General features: G+C 39.8%; 1 protein-coding gene across 1 annotated transcript in view; it reads left to right on the top strand.

The window, feature by feature from the left end:
- Positions 1-12,762: 12,762 nt before the first annotated feature.
- The window catches only part of GEMIN8 (gem nuclear organelle associated protein 8), a 28,123-nt gene continuing 20,950 nt past the window's right edge, over positions 12,763-19,935 (top strand). The window contains exons 1-3 of the mRNA XM_085323099.1: positions 12,763-12,848; positions 13,731-13,782; positions 18,416-18,454. Of these exons, the coding sequence (XP_085179225.1) occupies positions 18,452-18,454 (3 nt within the window). The 5' untranslated portion in view covers positions 12,763-12,848; positions 13,731-13,782; positions 18,416-18,451. The remainder of the gene's footprint in view (positions 12,849-13,730; positions 13,783-18,415; positions 18,455-19,935) is intronic.

The raw sequence follows: 19,935 nt of genomic DNA, 5'->3' as shown, positions 1-19,935 counted from the left end.
CAGAAATAAATYTCCAGAACCACCTCTGGATCTAACCACTTAATGTTATATTGTATCCATTAGACYAACATTTGATCACTTTCCAACTACTTAAAATACAAATAACAATCTCTGTCTCCTTTCTCACAATAGGATTGCATTAATATTCATTTCTATGTTAGCAAATTACTTGTTCGGTGCATCTGGTACCTCTATGGTGTATATCACATCTTGCTCAGTGTCTCTGAGTACTACAGTACTACACATGGTGACTGCAGTAAAAATAACAGAACTAAAGCTGGTTTGTCTGATAATATTGTGTGCATACACATGCCTGGGAAATTCAACAGGTAAATATTGCATTTGCTTTTGAAAGCAAGTATTTTTTATCACAACAGAATTTCTCTCATTTTGTAGAGGCAGATTATCATCTCTCCTCCTGAAAATTTCTTGTGATACTAGCTCAACCCATGTGCATTTCCTTGTAAGATAAAGCCTCCAGGAAATATTGGTAGTGGGATTTTGACTTTCACAGTCATTTAATAAAAARGACTTCATTATCCATTCTGTATGAGTCTCTTCAGAAATAGCAAGCCTTTTTTTAACAGGTAGATGCCTCAGTTTTAAACCATAGGATACACAACAGGAAGATAAAATTTGCAAAGAACGTTTAAATTAATAGAAAATGGATGAATAATTCATAATTAATGCATTGGAAATTAATGCCACCTCAATTTCTCTTTCAACACTTGCAGAGGAAGTACATGCACCATGCCTTTTGCTTTCTTTACAGGGTCTTTACAGATTGTTGGCCTAGTTCATCCCAATATAAGCAATAGTCAGTGAGTGCAGCTAGTCTAGYACTGACTTCTCCACTAGAATTGTACCAAGAAGGAAGTCAGTAATAAACTAGATGCTTCTTCTCCAGGGATAAATGAAAAGACTTTCAAAATTCAYGATTATTAATTCAATTTAGCTGTAAATGGTTATGCAGTGATTTGAAGGATCTCCATACACACAACTTGAAAACTGTTTCCTTTCAGAAATTCTTTGTATTTTTTTAATTTGTGAAGACTGCAACTTCWTTTCATGCATAAAATTTGTCTGCCCTCTATATTGTTTGTTTTATTTCCTCTTCTTGATGCTGGACTGAAATTCCCAAGGATGATAATGCAGGGCTAATAACTGAGCAGTGATGCCATCTTTCTGCCAGCATGTCAGGCAACCTGTTACAGAGACATTCAGTTCTTCACTGCTATCRTTCTCATTCATAAAATCACACACGCAGCATTTCATGAGCACAATGATGGACTCCCTACCTCATGGTCACTATGTGTACACTCATATATATCACTTCTGGTCATGTGATGGGAGTGTACATGGGATCACATCTCCTAAGTGACTTCACATGCACAATTCATATCATAACAGGCAGGTCCTGAGCATATCAACCATGACAACTGCATTTTGCCCCCATTCTTGTGATAGAAAAGCCTGATGAGTATTCAGGAAAGAAAATGGCAGCAAAGAGGACATGGGCTCCCACAGCATCTCATCCAACTCACTTCATACTGTCTCTCCATTCCTAAGCTCCTCCCAGAAAAGAAGGGGTCAGGAAGCAGTCCACAGATTAAACTCCTCTAGTCTTAAAATTTTTGTCATCCTCTTTACATAGAACAAAGAGTCTATTATCACACTAGCCAACTGCTTTTTCAAATCTAAACTAGAGAAGACGAGTAACTTGACAGAGGATCACCTAGTGGAGATGTGGATCATCTGACAAGGCTGATAAAAGGTTTGATTGAGAGATAGCACCTCGGTTATGGAGAGAAACAGAGAGATGAAACYATCAGAGCAAGCAGGGGTAGGTACAAGCAAGGATAGAAATCTCATAAGCAGAGGAGAAATCAKGGCTGTTGGAGAAGGATTCTGGGCACCTCAAACCCAAGGACAGTTCCTGCACAACACGAAAATTGCAGTATAAGTATATGTGAAGACACTGTGGTTCTGATTTCTTGTACTGGGTAACAAAGAGTAATTATTTCCTGGAAAGCTCACAAAACTAYACCTGCTTGCTTCAGTTTTCAAGTACCTTCTATAAAGCCACCATTCCCACATAATCRGAGTTCTGAGAAAGACTAACTGAGGTGCAAGGGAAGCCAAGGGATCACCACTGCTCCTGGATACTTCAGGTTTCCAGGCATTAAAATTCTGTTTCTTAGAAAGAGGCCCAGACAGAGAGCCTCCACATAAGAAAATTATCAAAGAGACCAAGGAAACATTAAAAAGATTATTCAGATGACAGAAAGCTTAAAAGTACACAGAACCAACAAAACCAACACGGCAATATAGCATGTACCCAGCTCGTTTAGAAAGCCTGGTTCAAAATTCACATTTTCACATCTTTCAGAATTTTCACACTTTACCTGGGACTTAAAGACAGAATGTCTCGGTCAAATGAGACTTATTAAAAACAAGACCCCAAAACAGCAATTAATGAACCCTAGTTCATTAAAGAAACAGAGTTTATATACAAAGATGGATTCATTTAAATTCACTTCCATCTTTTACTTTTATTTACCAGAAATGTTTTGATATACAGACACTAGTCTGTATTAATTACATTTAAAATAACAAYACATCAATAAGGTTTAACATCTACTAGATGCTTTCTGTTTGACAAACTATTTATTTCCAGTTTTCTGAAGTTCTCATTCAACTCTTGTTCAGTTTGTGTCCTGGACAGAGGAGAGAAAATGAAGTGAAGCCTTCAGAATCTCTGCTCTATGGGGATCTGGTCTTCCAAACCAGTGGCATCTGCCTGTTGCATGTAGGCCATTTCTTAGGGCTTGTACACAGCTTGGTTTCCCTGAATGTGCTCTTTTTTTCAATCTGGAAATCTTATCTGCATGAAAACTGAGAAATATGTCCATTCGTCTGGGTTTTCTGGAATGCCCAATGTGAGGAGATTCCAGAGGTTTTATTGAATAAGCATAACCCAAMTCAACAGTACCATCTCAGCAAACTCTAAAACTGAATGTTTCTCTAAACTACTGCAATGTTGTCTAAACTACTGGAGAAGTAGCCTATGGGTTATAGAACAAATCTGTACATCAAAGTTGCCTTGGCTTTCCTATACATTAGCAAATCAACATTACCCTCATAAATAGCAGATATGACCTTCCTCAATAGCAGAAGACTTGCTGCATATGTACTGTACAGTGCATAAATATATACTTTTGCCTGATATTTCCAAGACTCAGAGCTTACCACTCCTTCCTARGAGAAGAAATCTGCTTCCTCTGCATCACCAGCAGCCAGATTCCACGGGTGACAGCTGAGAACATATTGAAGATGAGGCCTGCATGACCCATCTCCCTCAATCTTCATAGAAACATTACTAAGGAAAGTTGTTAGGTAAGTATTAAGCTTCTAAGGTTTAGAAAGGAATTAAACCCAGGTCTCTCATTTTCTGAGGAAGTTCTTTACTCAGCAGTTTATCAGAGGGAGTACCTTTATCATGACCTCTTATTGCCATGTAAAAAAAAGAAAGAGACGTGCTTCATTTCCTGAGAAAACAGTTGTAGGCACRGATGTCTCCATATTCTGGCTTCTCCATGTCCTGCATTCCTCTTCTCTACCTTTATACACATAGCTGAACTGCCCCAACTTGTATCCAGGTTCTAAGATTAATGGAGACATTCATTTTCAAAAAGCTTAGCTCAGATGTTAGGTAGAATCTTTATTTGCAGAAGATGCTTGTCTTCACTGACTATAAAGGGAATATGGGCTCTTCAGCTAGAAGCCTGTTGGTAGAATGAACAAAGAGATCAGTACAGAGCTTTTTCAGATAACTCCTCTAGGTAACCAGCTCTCTCCTTGGCTGTACAAGGCTCTCAACTTTGGATTCTGCATTGTGGATTAAGCACCTCAAATTTATGCATGTATATCCAACAGTATAGCTGTCCTTTCTTCCCCTTCTCCCTGATAACCAAATCAGTTTCAATTTTCATAGACTTAATTTGATCCATAAGGAACTGCCCTGGAAAATCACAAGAATTTCCATTACCAAAGGGCAGCTGTAATTCCTGGAATACGAGACCTGTGAGCAGTTCAGATGTGGCTCTACTGTCAAAGTCATACCTCTCTAATAGTAGGGTTGTGCTGGCTYCACAGCAGGTAGGTCATTCAAATCCTTGGCTGCTAGAAGAAGCTGCCAAGGCTTGCTTTGCTGGGTTGTCAGGTCAATCTACCTGTACACTCAGCTCAGCCCTGTCCCAGTGCAGAGCCCTTGCCACCTCCTGTCTTTGCCCTCAGAATTCTTTTCTGCAGCTCTTTGAGCTGAGTAATAGAGATCTTGTTGTTCTCAATCACACGGAGACTGAGTGATACATTTACAGGATTGGGAGAGCCCYTCCTCATTTGGGACAGGTCAACACACATAATCTACTTTCTGCACTGTTTCTCAATTGCACTTCTAGTTTCAGTTCAAAKTATCTGTGACTAAAGCCTTTTACAGTAGAAGGAATAGATAACACATAGAAAGCCTTTTACTTTCTTAAAGTCCTCTTTCAACATGAAGACTGGTCAACATGCTGTCATCTGCTTCAGGATGTGGGTGCAACTGTGTACAATTATCATCACCTACTGTACTGGGTACATCTGTTTATAACTGTGAAAATTCAAGAGGTCATCAGTGAGGCAGTCCACAGTAACAGTCCACAGTATAAGAGGATTATGGCTCATAAATAGCCAGCAATAGCAAGTCTGGACTCACAAGTATGTGCAAGAAATAATAGAACAAGAAAGGGGGAAAAATGATGGAGGGCAATGCTAGTAAATTGGACAGCTACAAGACCTAACAAAGTACGTAACTGAGTGGTTTTAACTGAATTCAAAGTGTTATTTAAAACTTCTGTGACTAACTTCTGTTTGGCTAAAGGCTGATTTTAAGGCTATGCAGAAGTCAACACTTGCACAATGATGAACAAACCTGATCCCTAGAGATGGAATTTGCATAAACTCTTTTCAGATATAGATGCCTATTAATTTTGGTGGGACATATGTACCCTTATCTCTTAGGCAGTTCATGACATTTCAGAGACCAATGAAATCTATCGTACAAATGAAAAAAACAAAAACCTGAAGAGACATTTAGGAAAGCCAGTTGTATCTCTAATATRCCACATTTTCCCAAGTAGAAATTTTTTTTAAGTTGCTGAATGTTATTTATTATTGGTCAGAAATCATTTAACGTAACTTACAGCACTAATATACACACAGAATCACACACCAAACAGTGAGGTTGGTAGGGAGCTCTCCAGATGACCTGGTCCAACTCCCTGCTCAAGCAGGGTCAGGATCAGCTAGAGCAGGATGCCTAGACYGTGTCTAGTTAGGTTTTGAATACCTTCAAGACTGGAGACACCAAAACCTCTCTGAGCAACCTGTTCCAGTGATCAACCACCCTCACAGTAAACACATGATTTTATATGTTCAGGTGGAATTTCCTGTTTCAATTTGTGCCTTTTGCCTCATGTCATGGGCATCACTAAGAGTCTGGCCAGATATTCTTGATACCTTCATCAGGTATTTATATGCATTTATTAGATTTCCCCCTGAGCCTTCTCTTCTCCAGGTTGAAGAGTCCCAGCTCTCTCAGCCTCTCCTCCTGTGACAGATGCTCCAGGGCCTTAACCACCTTTGTAGCCCTTTGCTGGACTTGCTCCAGTATGTCCATGTCTCTTTTGTACTAGGAAGCCAAGAGCTGGACAGAGCACTCCAGGTGTGTCTCACCAGGGCTGAACAGAGGGGCAGGATCCCCTCCCTTGTTCTACTGGCAATGCTCTACCTAATGCAGCCCGGGATGCCATTGGCCTTCTTTGCCACAAGGACGCATTGCTGGTTGATGTCCAGCTTGGTGTCTGCCAGGACCCTCAGCACCTTCCCTGCAAAGTTGCTCTCCAACAGGTTGCCCCCCTACCCAGTCTGTGACTTGGCACTTCCCTTTGTTGAACTTCATGAAGCTCCCATCTGCCCATTTCTCCAGCCTGTCAAGGTCCCTGTGAATGGCAGTGCAATCACCTGGAGTATCAGCCACTCCTCCCACTTTTTTATCATTTGCAGTACATCTGAGTGGATTACATACTAGTTTGGGATACTAACTTGGATTCCACGACTTCTGYGGACTAAATTCTAATAATGAACAGGGTATTTCAGTATATCTATATGTGCATCCTGTATGTCTTTGGGTATCTTTGGGGACTTAGTAATATTACAAAAAACATAGAGAGAAGTTTAAGTCCAAATGAGAAAGACTTCCAGAGTTTCATATAATGATACACAGCTAGTGTAATCCGTATACATTTTGAGTTAATACACTTTCCTGGGCCCTGATTATAACATGAGGAACACTCAAACAGATGCTTCCTTTGTATTCAGTGGCATTTATGCCAGGAGGATTGCTCATGGGGTAGAAACTATCCAGCATAGAAAGAATGAGCACAGGATTTACCAGGAAACTCAGTGCCCTCCCTCACTATTGTGGTCACAGCCACTCAGCTACACAACCCTCCCATGCTTGAATAAGACATTGAGTCTGTCCTCTGGTAAGAGAATCAAACCCTGGCTCACATCTAATGTCTTTACAATCTTCATTCTTACTTGCTTCTTCATGTGTCACCTGCTGACTGCGTGCATTTGAAGTACATCTAACTTTATTAGTGAGTTTTCTGAATGAAAGTTAGCTGATGACAAATCTGAAAGTGCCATTTTTTCAATATAAGAGAAACAGTGCAATGCCATCTCTGTTTCCTAATTACAAACTTTGAGAGCTATTGCTCTATAATCAAGGCAAAAATGAACAAAAACAGATACAATGACTAAACAACAACAAGATGAATTTAGAAGACAAGATGAAAATGTATCATTATAATGTTTTACCAAGTGTATATATTGTGTAAAATTATCACATAAAACTTGGTTCTAATTCATCATAAGCTGCTATGTTAGTTGTCCCAGTGTTACACCTCCAGAAATGGAAATGGAAAATGAGTTCTCAGCCCTCTTTTGCTTTTCAGACTCTGAAAATTCAAATAGCACAAAGTCCCTTTTTCAGCTTTCATGAAAAGTGACCCAGTGCCATCAGAAAGTTAAGAGAAGACATCATACTTCAGCAAGCAACAGCAACATGTTAGGGCTATCCGTCACATCTTCTATTCCTCCAAAGCAACCAGTTTTGATTCCTCAGCACTGCTGTTTCAAGGAGAGGATTATGTATTACCATTTACAATATTCCCATCTATTGGCTTAGGTGAARTTTTATCTTTTATAATCAAGAGTGCTGCCACATTCTCCTTTATTAACCTTCTGCACTTGTACAGTTCTTCTTGACAGGATTCATCTGGCTAAATTTACACATCTGCMATAAAAGCACCTCATGTACATTGTCTCAGGCTTCCTTGAAAGTCAGTGGAGAGAATTAAGCACTTCTAGGGTGTGATTCATTTCATCCCCAAGTAGGTAACCAGCATACATCAGACAAACAACACCTGAAAATCATACATGTGCTTTGCCAGTGACTACAATGGGATCTGAAGAGTGACTAGCTCAGATGTAGGTATCRTTGTCATATTGTAAGCACGTAAAGCCAGTAAAAGGAATTTTCCACCCTCTTCCAGTCAGGAAAATCTTCAGAGGTGGTACTTATTTTAATGAAATAACTTGTATCTAGATCATAGGGCAACAGGCACTACAGCAGAGAGGGATCGAGAGACATCTAACTTCGGCTAAGAGTGACGGCAATTAGTGCAGGAGTCAAGTTCCAGTGTACATTCTCTTTGGCAGTAAAATTGGCTTTAAGATGTTTCTACCTCTCTCCCCACTGTTTGTCCTAAGTGGCCTGCTCCTTTCCCTTCACTGCAATTCCTCTCCCTTTAAATGTGTTTATGTTGTAAGGACCTATACGATGCTTTGGAAGGATCACAAACATCTCAAACCAGTTTTATTCACACCTTAAAGTAGTTACGTGAGCTCCTTCTACAGTCAGTGGTGAGAGAAAGACACTTCCAAGAAAGCAATTCATTACAGTGGAACCTCAGAAAGGTTGTGTTAGATAGCAGAAGTCTCACATGATATTTCCTGCACATATACACCAGAAAGAGGCATCAATCTTTTCCTAGAAATTTTATGAACTGCAGGTTCAGACTATGCAAGAGCTAGAACCTAAGCAAGATTCACAGTAGCTATTTGCTTGTATATAAACTAGAATTTGCATCCTGACAGAAAATCTGCTACAAATAATACAATGTTAAATATGGCTTTGTCTTAGCAAATGATAAGTAAAGTCAGGTATTTAAGTGCTTTAGCTGGTCAACAGTTAGTCTACAGTTTTAAGAATGACCTATTTTGGATTATATTTAACTCAGTTAAGCAGTAGTAAAACAACACATTTTTTTCAAAATATGGGTCTATACAGAAATTTGCACCAATTTAACTTACCCACACATTTGGTTAACAGATGCTCACTGCTTAAACAGTTGTACCAAAAAAACAGATCATTGCCTAATTTCTGACTTCCTATCACTATTACCCTGTGCTGGAAACTACCATCCTTTCAGATTTGATGTCAATTTTACATAAGTGGTAACATGTGCTGTAAATTTAAACTTCCTATTTAAAAAAAAAATCCCCATTCCTTCTACTCTTTGCATCTTAAATTATTATGTTAATTAATTAAATGATTAATTAATGAATCTGAGTAGCAGACAAATGCTCTGTAATGATGTCTAGACCTGACAAGTGCAGACACCATTTCTCATGAGGACATTTCCCTACTCTAATAGTTGTCCTCRTCTAGCTCTTCACTCTGTTGCCAGGAAGCATCATCCTGATTTTCAGCCTAGTTCTAGACTAATGTTCAACCACCAGAGCAACGCTGAAAATTGCAAGGAACTAGCTATGGAACAAAGTAGACCAAGAGGGTTCAATTGCATCACAGGACACCACTGATAATACTGATCAATATGGCTTAACTTCCCCTGTAATGCTTCTGGTCCCAGTTCCATAAGGGAAGACCTCACACTGGAGTCTGTACCAGCCACCCTTTCCTCAGCTGTGTGAGCTTTGGGAAAGAAATGGAGGGACACTTACTTCATTTAGACTCAGTTTACATATTTCATGTTTCATAGGTATAGATCAAAGGATTTAAGAATTAAGAATTAACATGTGAGATATTCACTACAGTTGGATTGTGCAAGAGACCAAATGAGGATGTAAAAAGTATCCACACAGGCTTCCAAGGTAAAAACAGCTCTTACAGCAGTAGATATTTTGTAACATGAATGATTCAGAAGGGATCCAGTGGCAGTAATCAGGTGAAACAATTAGAAAGAAATCAGTCATTAGAAGGGAAAAGGTGCTGAYCTCACTGCTCACAAAATGCACATAATCAAAAGTTTATTTAATGTGATATTCACTGAGGTCCCAGAAGATAGTTAACTTCAGTGTTTCAATGCAGAGAATAACTGCAATAGCAAATACACAAAAGAAAGACAGATAGAAAGAAATAAAATAGGAACTAACGAATGAAAAGAACATTGTATGTTTGATAAGAAGAAATATTATCCAGAAAAGTTGTACTTTTAAACTAAAATACTACAAAACTAAGGGCTGTACAATCACATTTTAAAAAACTACAAGGCAGCATCAGTAATGTGTTACTTTAAGTCTTTGTTTGATATTGATAGCCTTAATAAAAACAGCACACACGCCATACCTTTGTATAGTTTGTCTTGATAATGCCTTTCTTCCATACAAAGCACAGCAATTCAGCAGTACCACATGCCTTTGTTTTAATATATATGCAACATAGGAATTACTTCAGTAAGTAATTCCTTCAGTTCAGATCACAGGTCTGTCCAGGCCATTATATTCTCTCTGAGAGTAGCCAATGGCAGATTCCTAGGAAACGAACAGGGCAAGCAAACAGCAATTCTCTCTTAGCACACTCTCTGAGCATCTGGTAATTTGCTCAGGGACTTCCTAAGGCAGAACTGTATCTTTATGACTAATCATAGAATCATAGAATCAGTAAGGTTGGAAGGGACCTCTGGAGATCATCTAGTCCAATCCCCCTGCTCAAGCAGGGTCACCTAGAGCATGTTAGACAGGGTTGCATCCAGGCGGGCCTTGAAGATCTCCAGAGAAGGAGACTCCACAGCCTCTCTGGGCAACCTGTGCCAGTGCTCTGTCACTCTCACAGGGAAGAAATTCCCCCGCACGGTCAGGAGGAACTGCCTGTGGTTCATTTTTTGCCCATTTCTTCTTGTCCTCTCGCATGGGACAACTGAAAAGAGTTTAGCCCCGTCTCCTTGACACCCTCCCTTCAGGTACTTGTACACATTGATAAGATCTCCCCTCAGTCTTCTCTTCCCCAGGCTAAACAGGCCCAGCTCTCGCAGCTGTTCCTCACAGGGCAGATGCTCCAGCTCTCTGATCATCTTTGTAGCCCTGCGTTGGACTCTCTCCAGTAGCTCCATGTCTCTCTTGGACTGGGGAGTCCAGAAGTGGACASAGTAATTGAGATGAGGCCTCACCAGGGCTGAGAAGAGGGGCAGGATCACCTCCCTCGACCTCCCGGCAACACTCTTCCCAATGCACCCAAGGAAACCGTTGGCTTTCTTGGCCACAAGGGCACATTGCTGGCTCACGGTCAATCTGTCACCCACCAGCACTCTCAGGTCCTTCTCTGCAGAGCTGCTCTCCAGAAGGTCAGCCCCCATCCTGTACTGGTGCCTAGGGTTATTTCTCGCTAGGTGCAGGACTCTGCACTTGCCCTTATTGAACCTCATAGGGTTCCTCTCCACCCAGCTCTCCAGCCTGTCCAGGTCTCTCTGAATGGCAGCACAGCCCTCAGGTGTATCAGCTACTCCTCCCAACTTGGGATCATCAGCAAACTTGCTGAGGAGGCACTCTGTCCCCTCCTCCAGGTCATTGATGAAGAAGTTGAACAGGATGGGACCCAAGACTGAGCCCTGGGGGATGCCACTAGCCACAGGCCTCCAACTAGACTCCACGCCACTGATGACGACCCTGTGAGCTCTGCCTTTCAGCCAGTTCTCAATCCACCTCACTGTCCACTCGTCTAACCCACACTTCCAGAGCTTATGTAGGAGGATGTTATGGGAGACAGTGTCAAAAGCCTTGCTGAAGTCAAGGTACACAATGTCCACTGCTCTTCCTGCATCTACCCAGCCAGTCATTCCATCATAGAAGGTTATCAGATTGGTTAAGCAGGATTTCCCCTTGGTGAATCCATGCTGGCTATTCCTGATTACCTTCTTTTCCTACCCTCAGATAGATGTACCTTATATGAATTTGCATAATACCTTTTGTGCATAACATCTTTTTTCTTAACTCGGTGACTCTCTGGGTTAAACTAGATGCTCTGCTGCCTGCARCTTTCAGCCATCAGTTTACTATACCTAAAAGCATGCACCAATGTGTGAGGTAGAGAAGGCAAGCCAGATCTACCTGTGGCAATACACAGACCAGAGCRGGGCAGGAAAAGCAGTTAGTTTTTTAACATCTGTATTCATCACAGAGGAACTTTGAGAGGTTCCTATGCTAGTGTCTTGAAAGGTCCATCTTTCTCAGCTGACATCTGAGTGCAGGTGACAAAAAACTAGCTTCTAAAAGTAGAAGCTTAGCAAATAGTGAAAAATCTGYGGGGCCAGGTAAGATTTACCTAACCATTCTGAAAGGAACTAAAAATCGAATTAAACCTTGAACTCAAGTATCAACAAGTTGCATCACTTAAAACTTTTTCAGTGCAAAAGCACAAGGTAGCTGAATTGATGCCACTTATAAAATGGCTTCCTAAAAACATCTGGGGAGCTTACAAACTATTAAATCTGATTCCCATACCAGGCAAATTAGTGGAATTTATTTCAAAGAATAACTTCAGTAGATACATGGGAGATATATAGAGAGACTTGATACATTGAAGGAGAGCTGATATAGTTCTTTGTAAAGTGAAGTCATGCTTCACATGAGAGTTTTTTAATTGGAGTTGGTAAACGTGGCAAATTGTCTTTTTATAGTTTGCTTGGATTTTCAGCAGGCAGGCAGTTATGTCAACRCTGAAAAGAGCTAAAAAATGAGAATAGAATAGGAAGCTCTTGTATAGAAACATTGATTAAAAATAGGAAAATTAGAGAGGAGAGGCAAATGTTAGTTGTCCAGAACTAGAAGATGACAACCAGAAGAAATCCTGCCAGGACCCGGGYTTGCACTGTTCAACGCGCCCAAAAATGATGTGGAGAACAGCACGGAGCAGACAGTGAAAGCTTGGTAATRGTACTGTTGCCTAGTTATGGTAAAGATAAGGGTTTCATTGACCACGAAGAAGAACGGCACCACATAACAGCAGGTAATGAAACTGCATGGAAAATTTAAGGTAGGCAGAGGTAAAATACTGTACAGGGGAGAAAGCAATCACAGCTACACCGGTAGTGACAGGCGGCCCTGAACTGACTGCTCACAYATAGTCCTGTGAAGGTATCAGCTCAACAACTGTCCAAAAACCAAACAGAAATTTTAGGAATTAAAACATTCCGGCCGGCCGGAGGCAGCCGGGCGCGCAACAGCGCCTCTCCGCGATGCCACAAGATGGCGCCGCGACACCGGGCGGGAAGGGAAGGGAAGGGAAGGGAAGGGGCCGGGCGGAAGGCGCTGGGGAGGTGCTGCTCGCCGCGCCGCGCCGCGCCGCGCCGCGCCGGAAGGGAAACGAAGGGAAGGGAAGGGAAGGGGGAAGCGCTGGGGGCGGCCGCGCTCGGCTCCGCGCGCTGGCAGCAGCCCCGCTCCGCCGGGTGGGTGCGGGGTGGCGGCGCCCCCGCTTCCCCGCGGAGCTGCCGCCGTGGCCGCTGCCCTGACAGGGCTGCTGTGGGACGGGGGGAGGCGGAGGGGGAAGGGCGGCGGCGGCGGCTCTGGCGGGAAAGCAAACGGTSTGGGAGGGAATTAGTTTTGCTTTCTGAGCCTGCGGCGGGGCGCCGGGGGCGGTTACTGCACACAAATCGGCTTAGAGTGTCGGGGCTTTTCCATGTCTTTCCTGCGGGAGATGCAGGCCTCCGGGCTGAGAAGGCTTGTGCGCATGTGGTGGAGGTGGGGGTGCGTGGGTAAACCTTAGCATAGCAGCCTGCTTTCCTGCCCCATCTTCGTGTCATCTGTTTGCAGCACTTGGCAGAATCAAGAGCTGTTTATCCTTTTTTKTGTGTGTGTGCGTGTGTGAGATATGTTGATGCTTGAGGACCCTGATCAGAGCTTGAGCACTGCAGGTCTTGGGCTAGGAGGTTATTTTTGCCGTTAAAAACAGCTATAGCCTGGAAGTTTCTTCCCCTTCCCATCCATGTTGCTGTTATTTATGACTAAAGTGCCAAAAGCCTGTGGAACAAAAAGCTAACTGGGACTGCTAATAACGGTACAGCACTTCACCTGTAGCCTCTGGTTCTTGTCCAAATAGCTTTTGGATTTCTCTCCTCAGTCCCAGAGAAGACCCTCTGCTTGAGAGCACTGTAGGATTACACTGTATCAGGCTCTGCTTTGGTAAAAATATGCCTTAACAAATACTAAAGCTTGATTGACTTTTTTTTTTTTTTTGGGGGGGGGGAGGACAGGTTTAATAGTTAAGAGAACTACCCAAGCCCTCGACATCATTTTCTCATATATGTAATTTGTTCACCTTCTGTTTGCAGGAATTGCCAGTGCTGTGGTGAGGACATTGATGTGAAGACATCATAGTGATCGGTAGGTTTTCATAGCTCAACTGATTCTCYTAGTTGGATAATAGTCAACTATAACTGAATCCTAAGTGCCTGCCAAATCCTATRTTTGCAGCCATGCACAAACAAGTTGTGGATTTCTACTTTTTTTTTTTTTAAATAGGGAAATATTTGTGCTGCCAACTTCCTTGGCATTCACAGACTTAAATCAGACTTAAATTTCTGCRTAAYTGWAACTGGGGCACTTTGGTATTAAAGTTAATGTAATACACCAGCAGTACACAGCATTAATCTGAAGTATAGCGCCCAAATATTCTTCACACYTTCTCCTCTCCTGGTGGTAATCTTGCACTAAAGTAAGCATTAGAAGTATAAAATGAAATAGGTGTTTTGGGGAAGATACCTACTATTGATACTGTTATATGGCATGCTTTTCTTACTGAACTCTTGGTGTATTTTTGAGAATGTGTAGTAGGACTTCAACATTTTATATATTTGACACAACTGGAGAAGGTTGGCTAATTGGAGATGCCTAACAAAAGGCTTTTTTTTTTTTTTTTTTTTTTTTAACTAATCAGGTAGTATAGTCAAATCTACTAAAGCCTTAGGAGGAGGATGCTGAATTAACAAGAATGGTGGAGGGTGTTCATTTGCACCTTGCTGTCATCAGTAGCAGTATGGATAGCCTTTTCCCTTAATTTGTGATGTTTTTAATCAGAATTTTGTTAAACACATGATTTCTCTATTCACAGGTCCTGAGGGTGGAAGCTTTCCTTTCTGATTAATTTAATCTTCTGAAATATGAATTGCTGTACTAAATATTCACCTTATTTTTGAAAAAACTCTAATATGAATTTTTTGATTTCTACATCTATTTTTAAGGTTCAGCCAGTTTTATATGTTGAGTGATCTGCTGGCCAGAAATTCCACTCACTGATTTGAACAAGTGGAATGAAAAATAGTGTCCTGCAGGAATACTGGATGTGCAGTACCTATTTGTTTTATTTTTCACATAGATTTCTAGAAATATATTTCTGGAGATCCTGTTTTTAAGATACTGTGATAAGAATCCTTTTCTTTCCACCCTCTCCCTTTTCTCCCCTCCCCCCCCCCCGCCCCTTTCACATATTGCACCGATTTCCTTCTGCCTGAGGTACTGATTTGGGTAGAAGAATTTTTGGTACCCATTAAAATGGGTATTCTGTTCCTCTTGACACCTTATGTGCTGTTACCCTCGATGATTGCGTACTAGTGATATGCTTGTCTTTYTTAAAAAATCCTGATGACCCTGGGCACATTCCTCTGTTCCCATTCTATGACAAGCCATTTTTTTTTAAATATGCTTGTAGTTCCTGATATGTTTACGTTTTAAATCTGCCCTATTCATAAAAATCTTACAGGTATAAAGAATCTGTCAGTATATTATCACTGATTAGAGGGGTGAGTTTGAAGTACATAGTAAAACCGGTGTTTAACATACTGCGTTGTGAAACCCATTACCATGGGAGGTTCTGAAAGCCCCAAGTATTCATGGATTCAGAGAAATGTCACATTTATGGAATATAAGTCGGATGTTAGCTTTTAAATGCCAAAGGCAGTTTGGACCTGAAAAAGTATCTAAACAGCCACTTGCAGGAATCAGAGGAAATATATCAGAAATAATATTTTCTGTATGTTTACTCTAGTGTTGCATTTTAGTAAGTATCTGTTACTGGCCATTTCCAGAAACTTAGGAACATCTCTGACCTGACCGAAAAGTACAGGTCACACAGGCTAAATGAGCAGATACAAAAGCAGCAGCAGCAGTAAGCGAAAGATGTGATCATCTTAGGTAGTTAGTAGTTTTGGCGTTTCTGATTTAAATATAGTTTCCTTCTTCCGAAAAGCTTTATATATTATTTAATAAAGTTCTTGRCCAAATTTGTTGCAATTTCACCTTCTTTAATTACATCTTGTCTTTTCATCTTAAACTGTACAACAGGTTAATTAATCCTATGCTCTTCAGTATTCTGAATAAGGTCAAAGCCTCCTTCTCACCACATCAGTGGGTCTTTTTGATCTCTACCAGTAATTTCAAATACGGCGGTTGGAAGCATTGTGTGCAAGACTCCACTAGAGGGCTTTGCTCCTGTAGTATGAATTACATTACCAAGTTACCAAAAAAAAAAAAAAACAGTATTTTATAGCTGTTTCTCAGAATATGACAGATACTGGCTCAACTTCTTTTGACTCCAGCGGAATTGACATTGCTTTAGTTAGATCTACTTATTTTCATTAATGCTTATTTCATAGAGACAGGTATATTTTGATGAAAGGCAGTGCAACCGTATTTAATCTCAATGGAGAAATATTTGAAAGTGAAAAAAGGAAGTAAAATTTATTAAAAGTAACTTTTAAAWTTTTTTTATCATTATTGATGAATATAGAAAAGCAGATATTTAAAATTTTAGATTTTCTGGTTAATTTCATATGTTCAGTTGCTTTCATGTTTTATTTTTAAAAATATAGAATTATCACATTTTTTGCTTACTGTATTTCCTATTTTGCATATTTGCATTATTTTTGGAAGAATAATTCAACATAAAATAAAAATGAATTCATTCTTTAATTTAGTGTCCCAGCTTGTAGATATGTTATGCTATGCCTTATATTTTTAGKCATGTTTCATAATTATTTATGAAAATAAGTTATTCTACTTGGCAAAACAGATTTTTCATATTGAGTAAACTARTATAGTTGGATAGATTTTTCCAAGATTTTTTTTCTCTTTCCTCTCTTTTCCCTTCAGAGAGCATATGTATATGCTGTATACTGATGTAGCATAAGACTTCACCATCTACTGCTTTAAAAACTGTGGGAATAGTGTGTTTACATTAGGTTGTGAACCTGATTGCTCTTTAAGTTGAAGCTATTTTCGAAGACTTYTGCCACGTAAGAACTACAGTGATCGTGAACTTCTAATATACATCATTTTTCTGAAGTGGAAAATGAAAGAATTCATTACCATGAGCTTAGGTTTTAAAGTATGAGAAAAAGAGTCTTACAGTGATCTTGACGCTGTCCAGATGTAGAAGAGACAATAAGTACATATGTAAGCCACGAGAATGGAAACACAAGTTTTGAACAGGTAGCATGAACTATTCATTTTCGTTCGCTTCAAACATCTTAATTCCCGTGAGTCTTTAATGTATATGTGGCTTACTAGTGGTACAAGTCACTGCAGTGTTTTATGAGTGGACTTAGCTCTATGTTTTATTCTTCTTCCTCTAGGCAGACAGGAGAGAATACGATGAAGTCGCACATTTGGCTGCCTAATGCCCAATTCTGCAAGCCTTTACTTGCATGAATGTTTCCTTTAGTTGCAATGAGACTTCTCATGTATGTAGGACTTCTTGTAGATAGGTTGATGTGATCACAGGTTTATGCATTTGAGCTTGCTCTGTGCTATGCAAAGGGTGATAGTTTGTCTTAGTGGTAGCATTTTCTTTGAATATTACCAGTTCCTATTTTCCTTTCACTCAGTACTGCTTGTTTCAAGAGGCAAAAAGTTGCTATTTAATTAGTATGTATGAGACAGTACAACTGTGGTGTATGTCCTGTGTTCATACACACTGGGAAGAATTCTCATGTTACACTAGTATAAATCTGTAGTAGTTCTGAAAAAGAAAATGCTGCTGGCTATATTCCAGTAAAGCTGAAAATAGCATTTTACCGTGTCCTAGTAGTAATTTAGCACATTAGTACTTTCGGGTRGTTTAGTGCATTGAGTTCCTGTTATCTTTCACCAGCTTTGCATAGCATCAAGTTCAAGCTGTGAGTGATAACATGAGGAAAAATATGTGATCTTAATGTRATTAAATATTGCCAGGTAGGGAGGGAATTACTTGTAATATTTCTAAATAGTTTGTGCTGGCAAATCACATTGAAAATTTTAAACCCTGCCTGGTGATTATAGRTATCTTGTACTCCCTGGGGATTTTTTGTTTGGTTGTTTTCCAGTTGCCCCTCTTCCTCTCTGTTTTTCTTCACATCTGAGGATATGATTACAATCCAGATTGGTTTGTTTCCTTTACTGTTGGCAAGATTGGGATGAGATGTCTGAAGARAAAAAGAAATAAAGCAAAATGAGGAATTGTATGCAAGTAGAAGTGCATCACATGTTTAAATCAGAAACCTTASCACTTGTGTGCTGTCAAGATGGATTTAGGCATTTTCCTGAAATTGCTCCTGTTATGGATGTCTCTRTGTAGATGCTGCTAAAAAGAGAAAATGGTGTGCTGCATTTAAGTGTATGATTTTATGCCATTAATTTAGAAAATACAGGTTGTAGAAGTGTAAGTTGTGGGAGAAAGTGGAAAAGATAAGGGTAATGAAACAAAGTGTGTTCTTCAGTTTYGGCATTTTAGACTACACTGTGGTAAAAATAGTAAAAATGGCTCCTTTTTAACTTTCAAATTGTAGTGAGGAATTTTAAGAATTGAGATTATTTCTGAAGCTAATCAAAAGCCATAAATAAGAGACTTTCACTAGCCACAACCAGGAGGATTATTTAATAGCTATAGGCCATAGTATTGAAGTTTGTTAAAATATATTAATTACTTGTGGCCATCTTAGTATTTGTTTAATTCATAAACATATATACAATTTTTTTTTTCTAGTTTACCTTGATCACTCCACAAGAAACTCCACAAGAGATGGTAAGCAGTCTTTATGGGTGTCTTTGTGATAAGCTAGTCCTATGTATGGGAAATGCATATAAACACTTTTACTGTCAATACAGACATGTACAAATTATATATGAAAGAAGCTAAACTGCATTCAAAATAGAATTCAGAAGCTAAACTGCATTCAAAATAGAATTCAGATTAAACGCTCTGATTTGTCTACCCTTGGGAAGACTCAGGAGACATAACAGGAAAAATAACTGTGGACCCTGATCATTTGTCTTAGATTTATAGCTTTTGTTCACTTGAGGAAATCTCTTATTTCCATTTATTTCACAGCTGAAAAAGCACAGACATAGAACTAAGTTAGACTTTAAGGTATTCCTTTCCTTTCTCCACCCAACTGTAAAACATTTCCGTAACTTTTCTTTTTGAACAGATGGATTTTTAAAATTCAAATATAAAAGAGGTTTTCAAGGGTCACTTTGAACAAAAAAGCCACAAAAAGTATTTGGACGGGCACCAGCATCACAGTTCTGCCTACATGAACTGGCTTTTTGTCTTCCTCTCCCTGAAATTAACAACTGGAGCTAGTCAGCTAGGCAAACCAGCCAGCTGGATTCCAGAGCTTTCAGTAAAGTTGTCAAGGCCCTTTTTAGAAACATTTAAAAAGAACTGAAGATAACACATTCTTCTAGAGCTCAAAAGTTGTCCTCTTTGGAAATATGTAGAATGTATGAGATTTCTGCTTTTGTCAAGCTGCATGAACTGCTCTATTATGTTCCCAAACTGGATTTTTAAGTAGTAGAAAAAATACACAAAATGTTCTAAAACTAACCTGCGAATGTATCAGATTTGACAACAGGACCTTCTCATCTGAGTGCTGAAAGATAAGGAGTCAGTCTGACATTCTTAAGCAAAGYATGACCAATAAATAAGGAGAACATTGCACATGCTAGTTTTTAGGTGATTGGATGATTAAGAATGGGTAAATTCTATGTGGAAGGTAGGTGATTTTCTTGCACCCATTCATCTTGGGAATAAATTTCAGAAATGAGTGGTCTTGTAGCAGGGCAGTGCTACTCTGAGAGGAGAACCTGCCTTATAAAGTCTCACTTCCATGAACTGTTATCTTTCAGGAAAGATAATTTGGGTGTTTTAATCGCATGGCTGAACCCTATACTCTTCACAGATAGGATGCAATTTTTGATCAGAGTTTCTTGAGCAATGTAGTTTTGTATTGTTTTTTCTGCAAGGAATATATTGGCTGGAGATATTTTGTACCTAAAATCACTTAGCTTTTCAAGGTTACTACCTTATAGACTTCTTCTGGGGTAGTGAGCTCAATTTTGCAGAAAGAAGGGACGATTATTATCACAAACTCTAGCATTTGCATTATTGTCTGAGAACCAGGAAGTAAAAACAAATTAAGATTAAGTAAATGAAATTAACCTCATGTGGTATTGCCAGCATTGAATGGAAAGTATTTCTTAAGTTTGTTCAATACCTCATCC

The sequence above is a fragment of the Rhea americana genome, unplaced genomic scaffold, assembly GCF_003343005.1.
Source record: "Rhea americana isolate MKP2758 unplaced genomic scaffold, rheAme1 scaffold_82, whole genome shotgun sequence".
In the NCBI taxonomy this organism is placed as follows: Eukaryota; Metazoa; Chordata; class Aves; order Rheiformes; family Rheidae; genus Rhea; species Rhea americana.
Note: the sequence above shows the minus strand (reverse complement) of the source record. Positions and strands in the feature narration are given on the sequence as shown.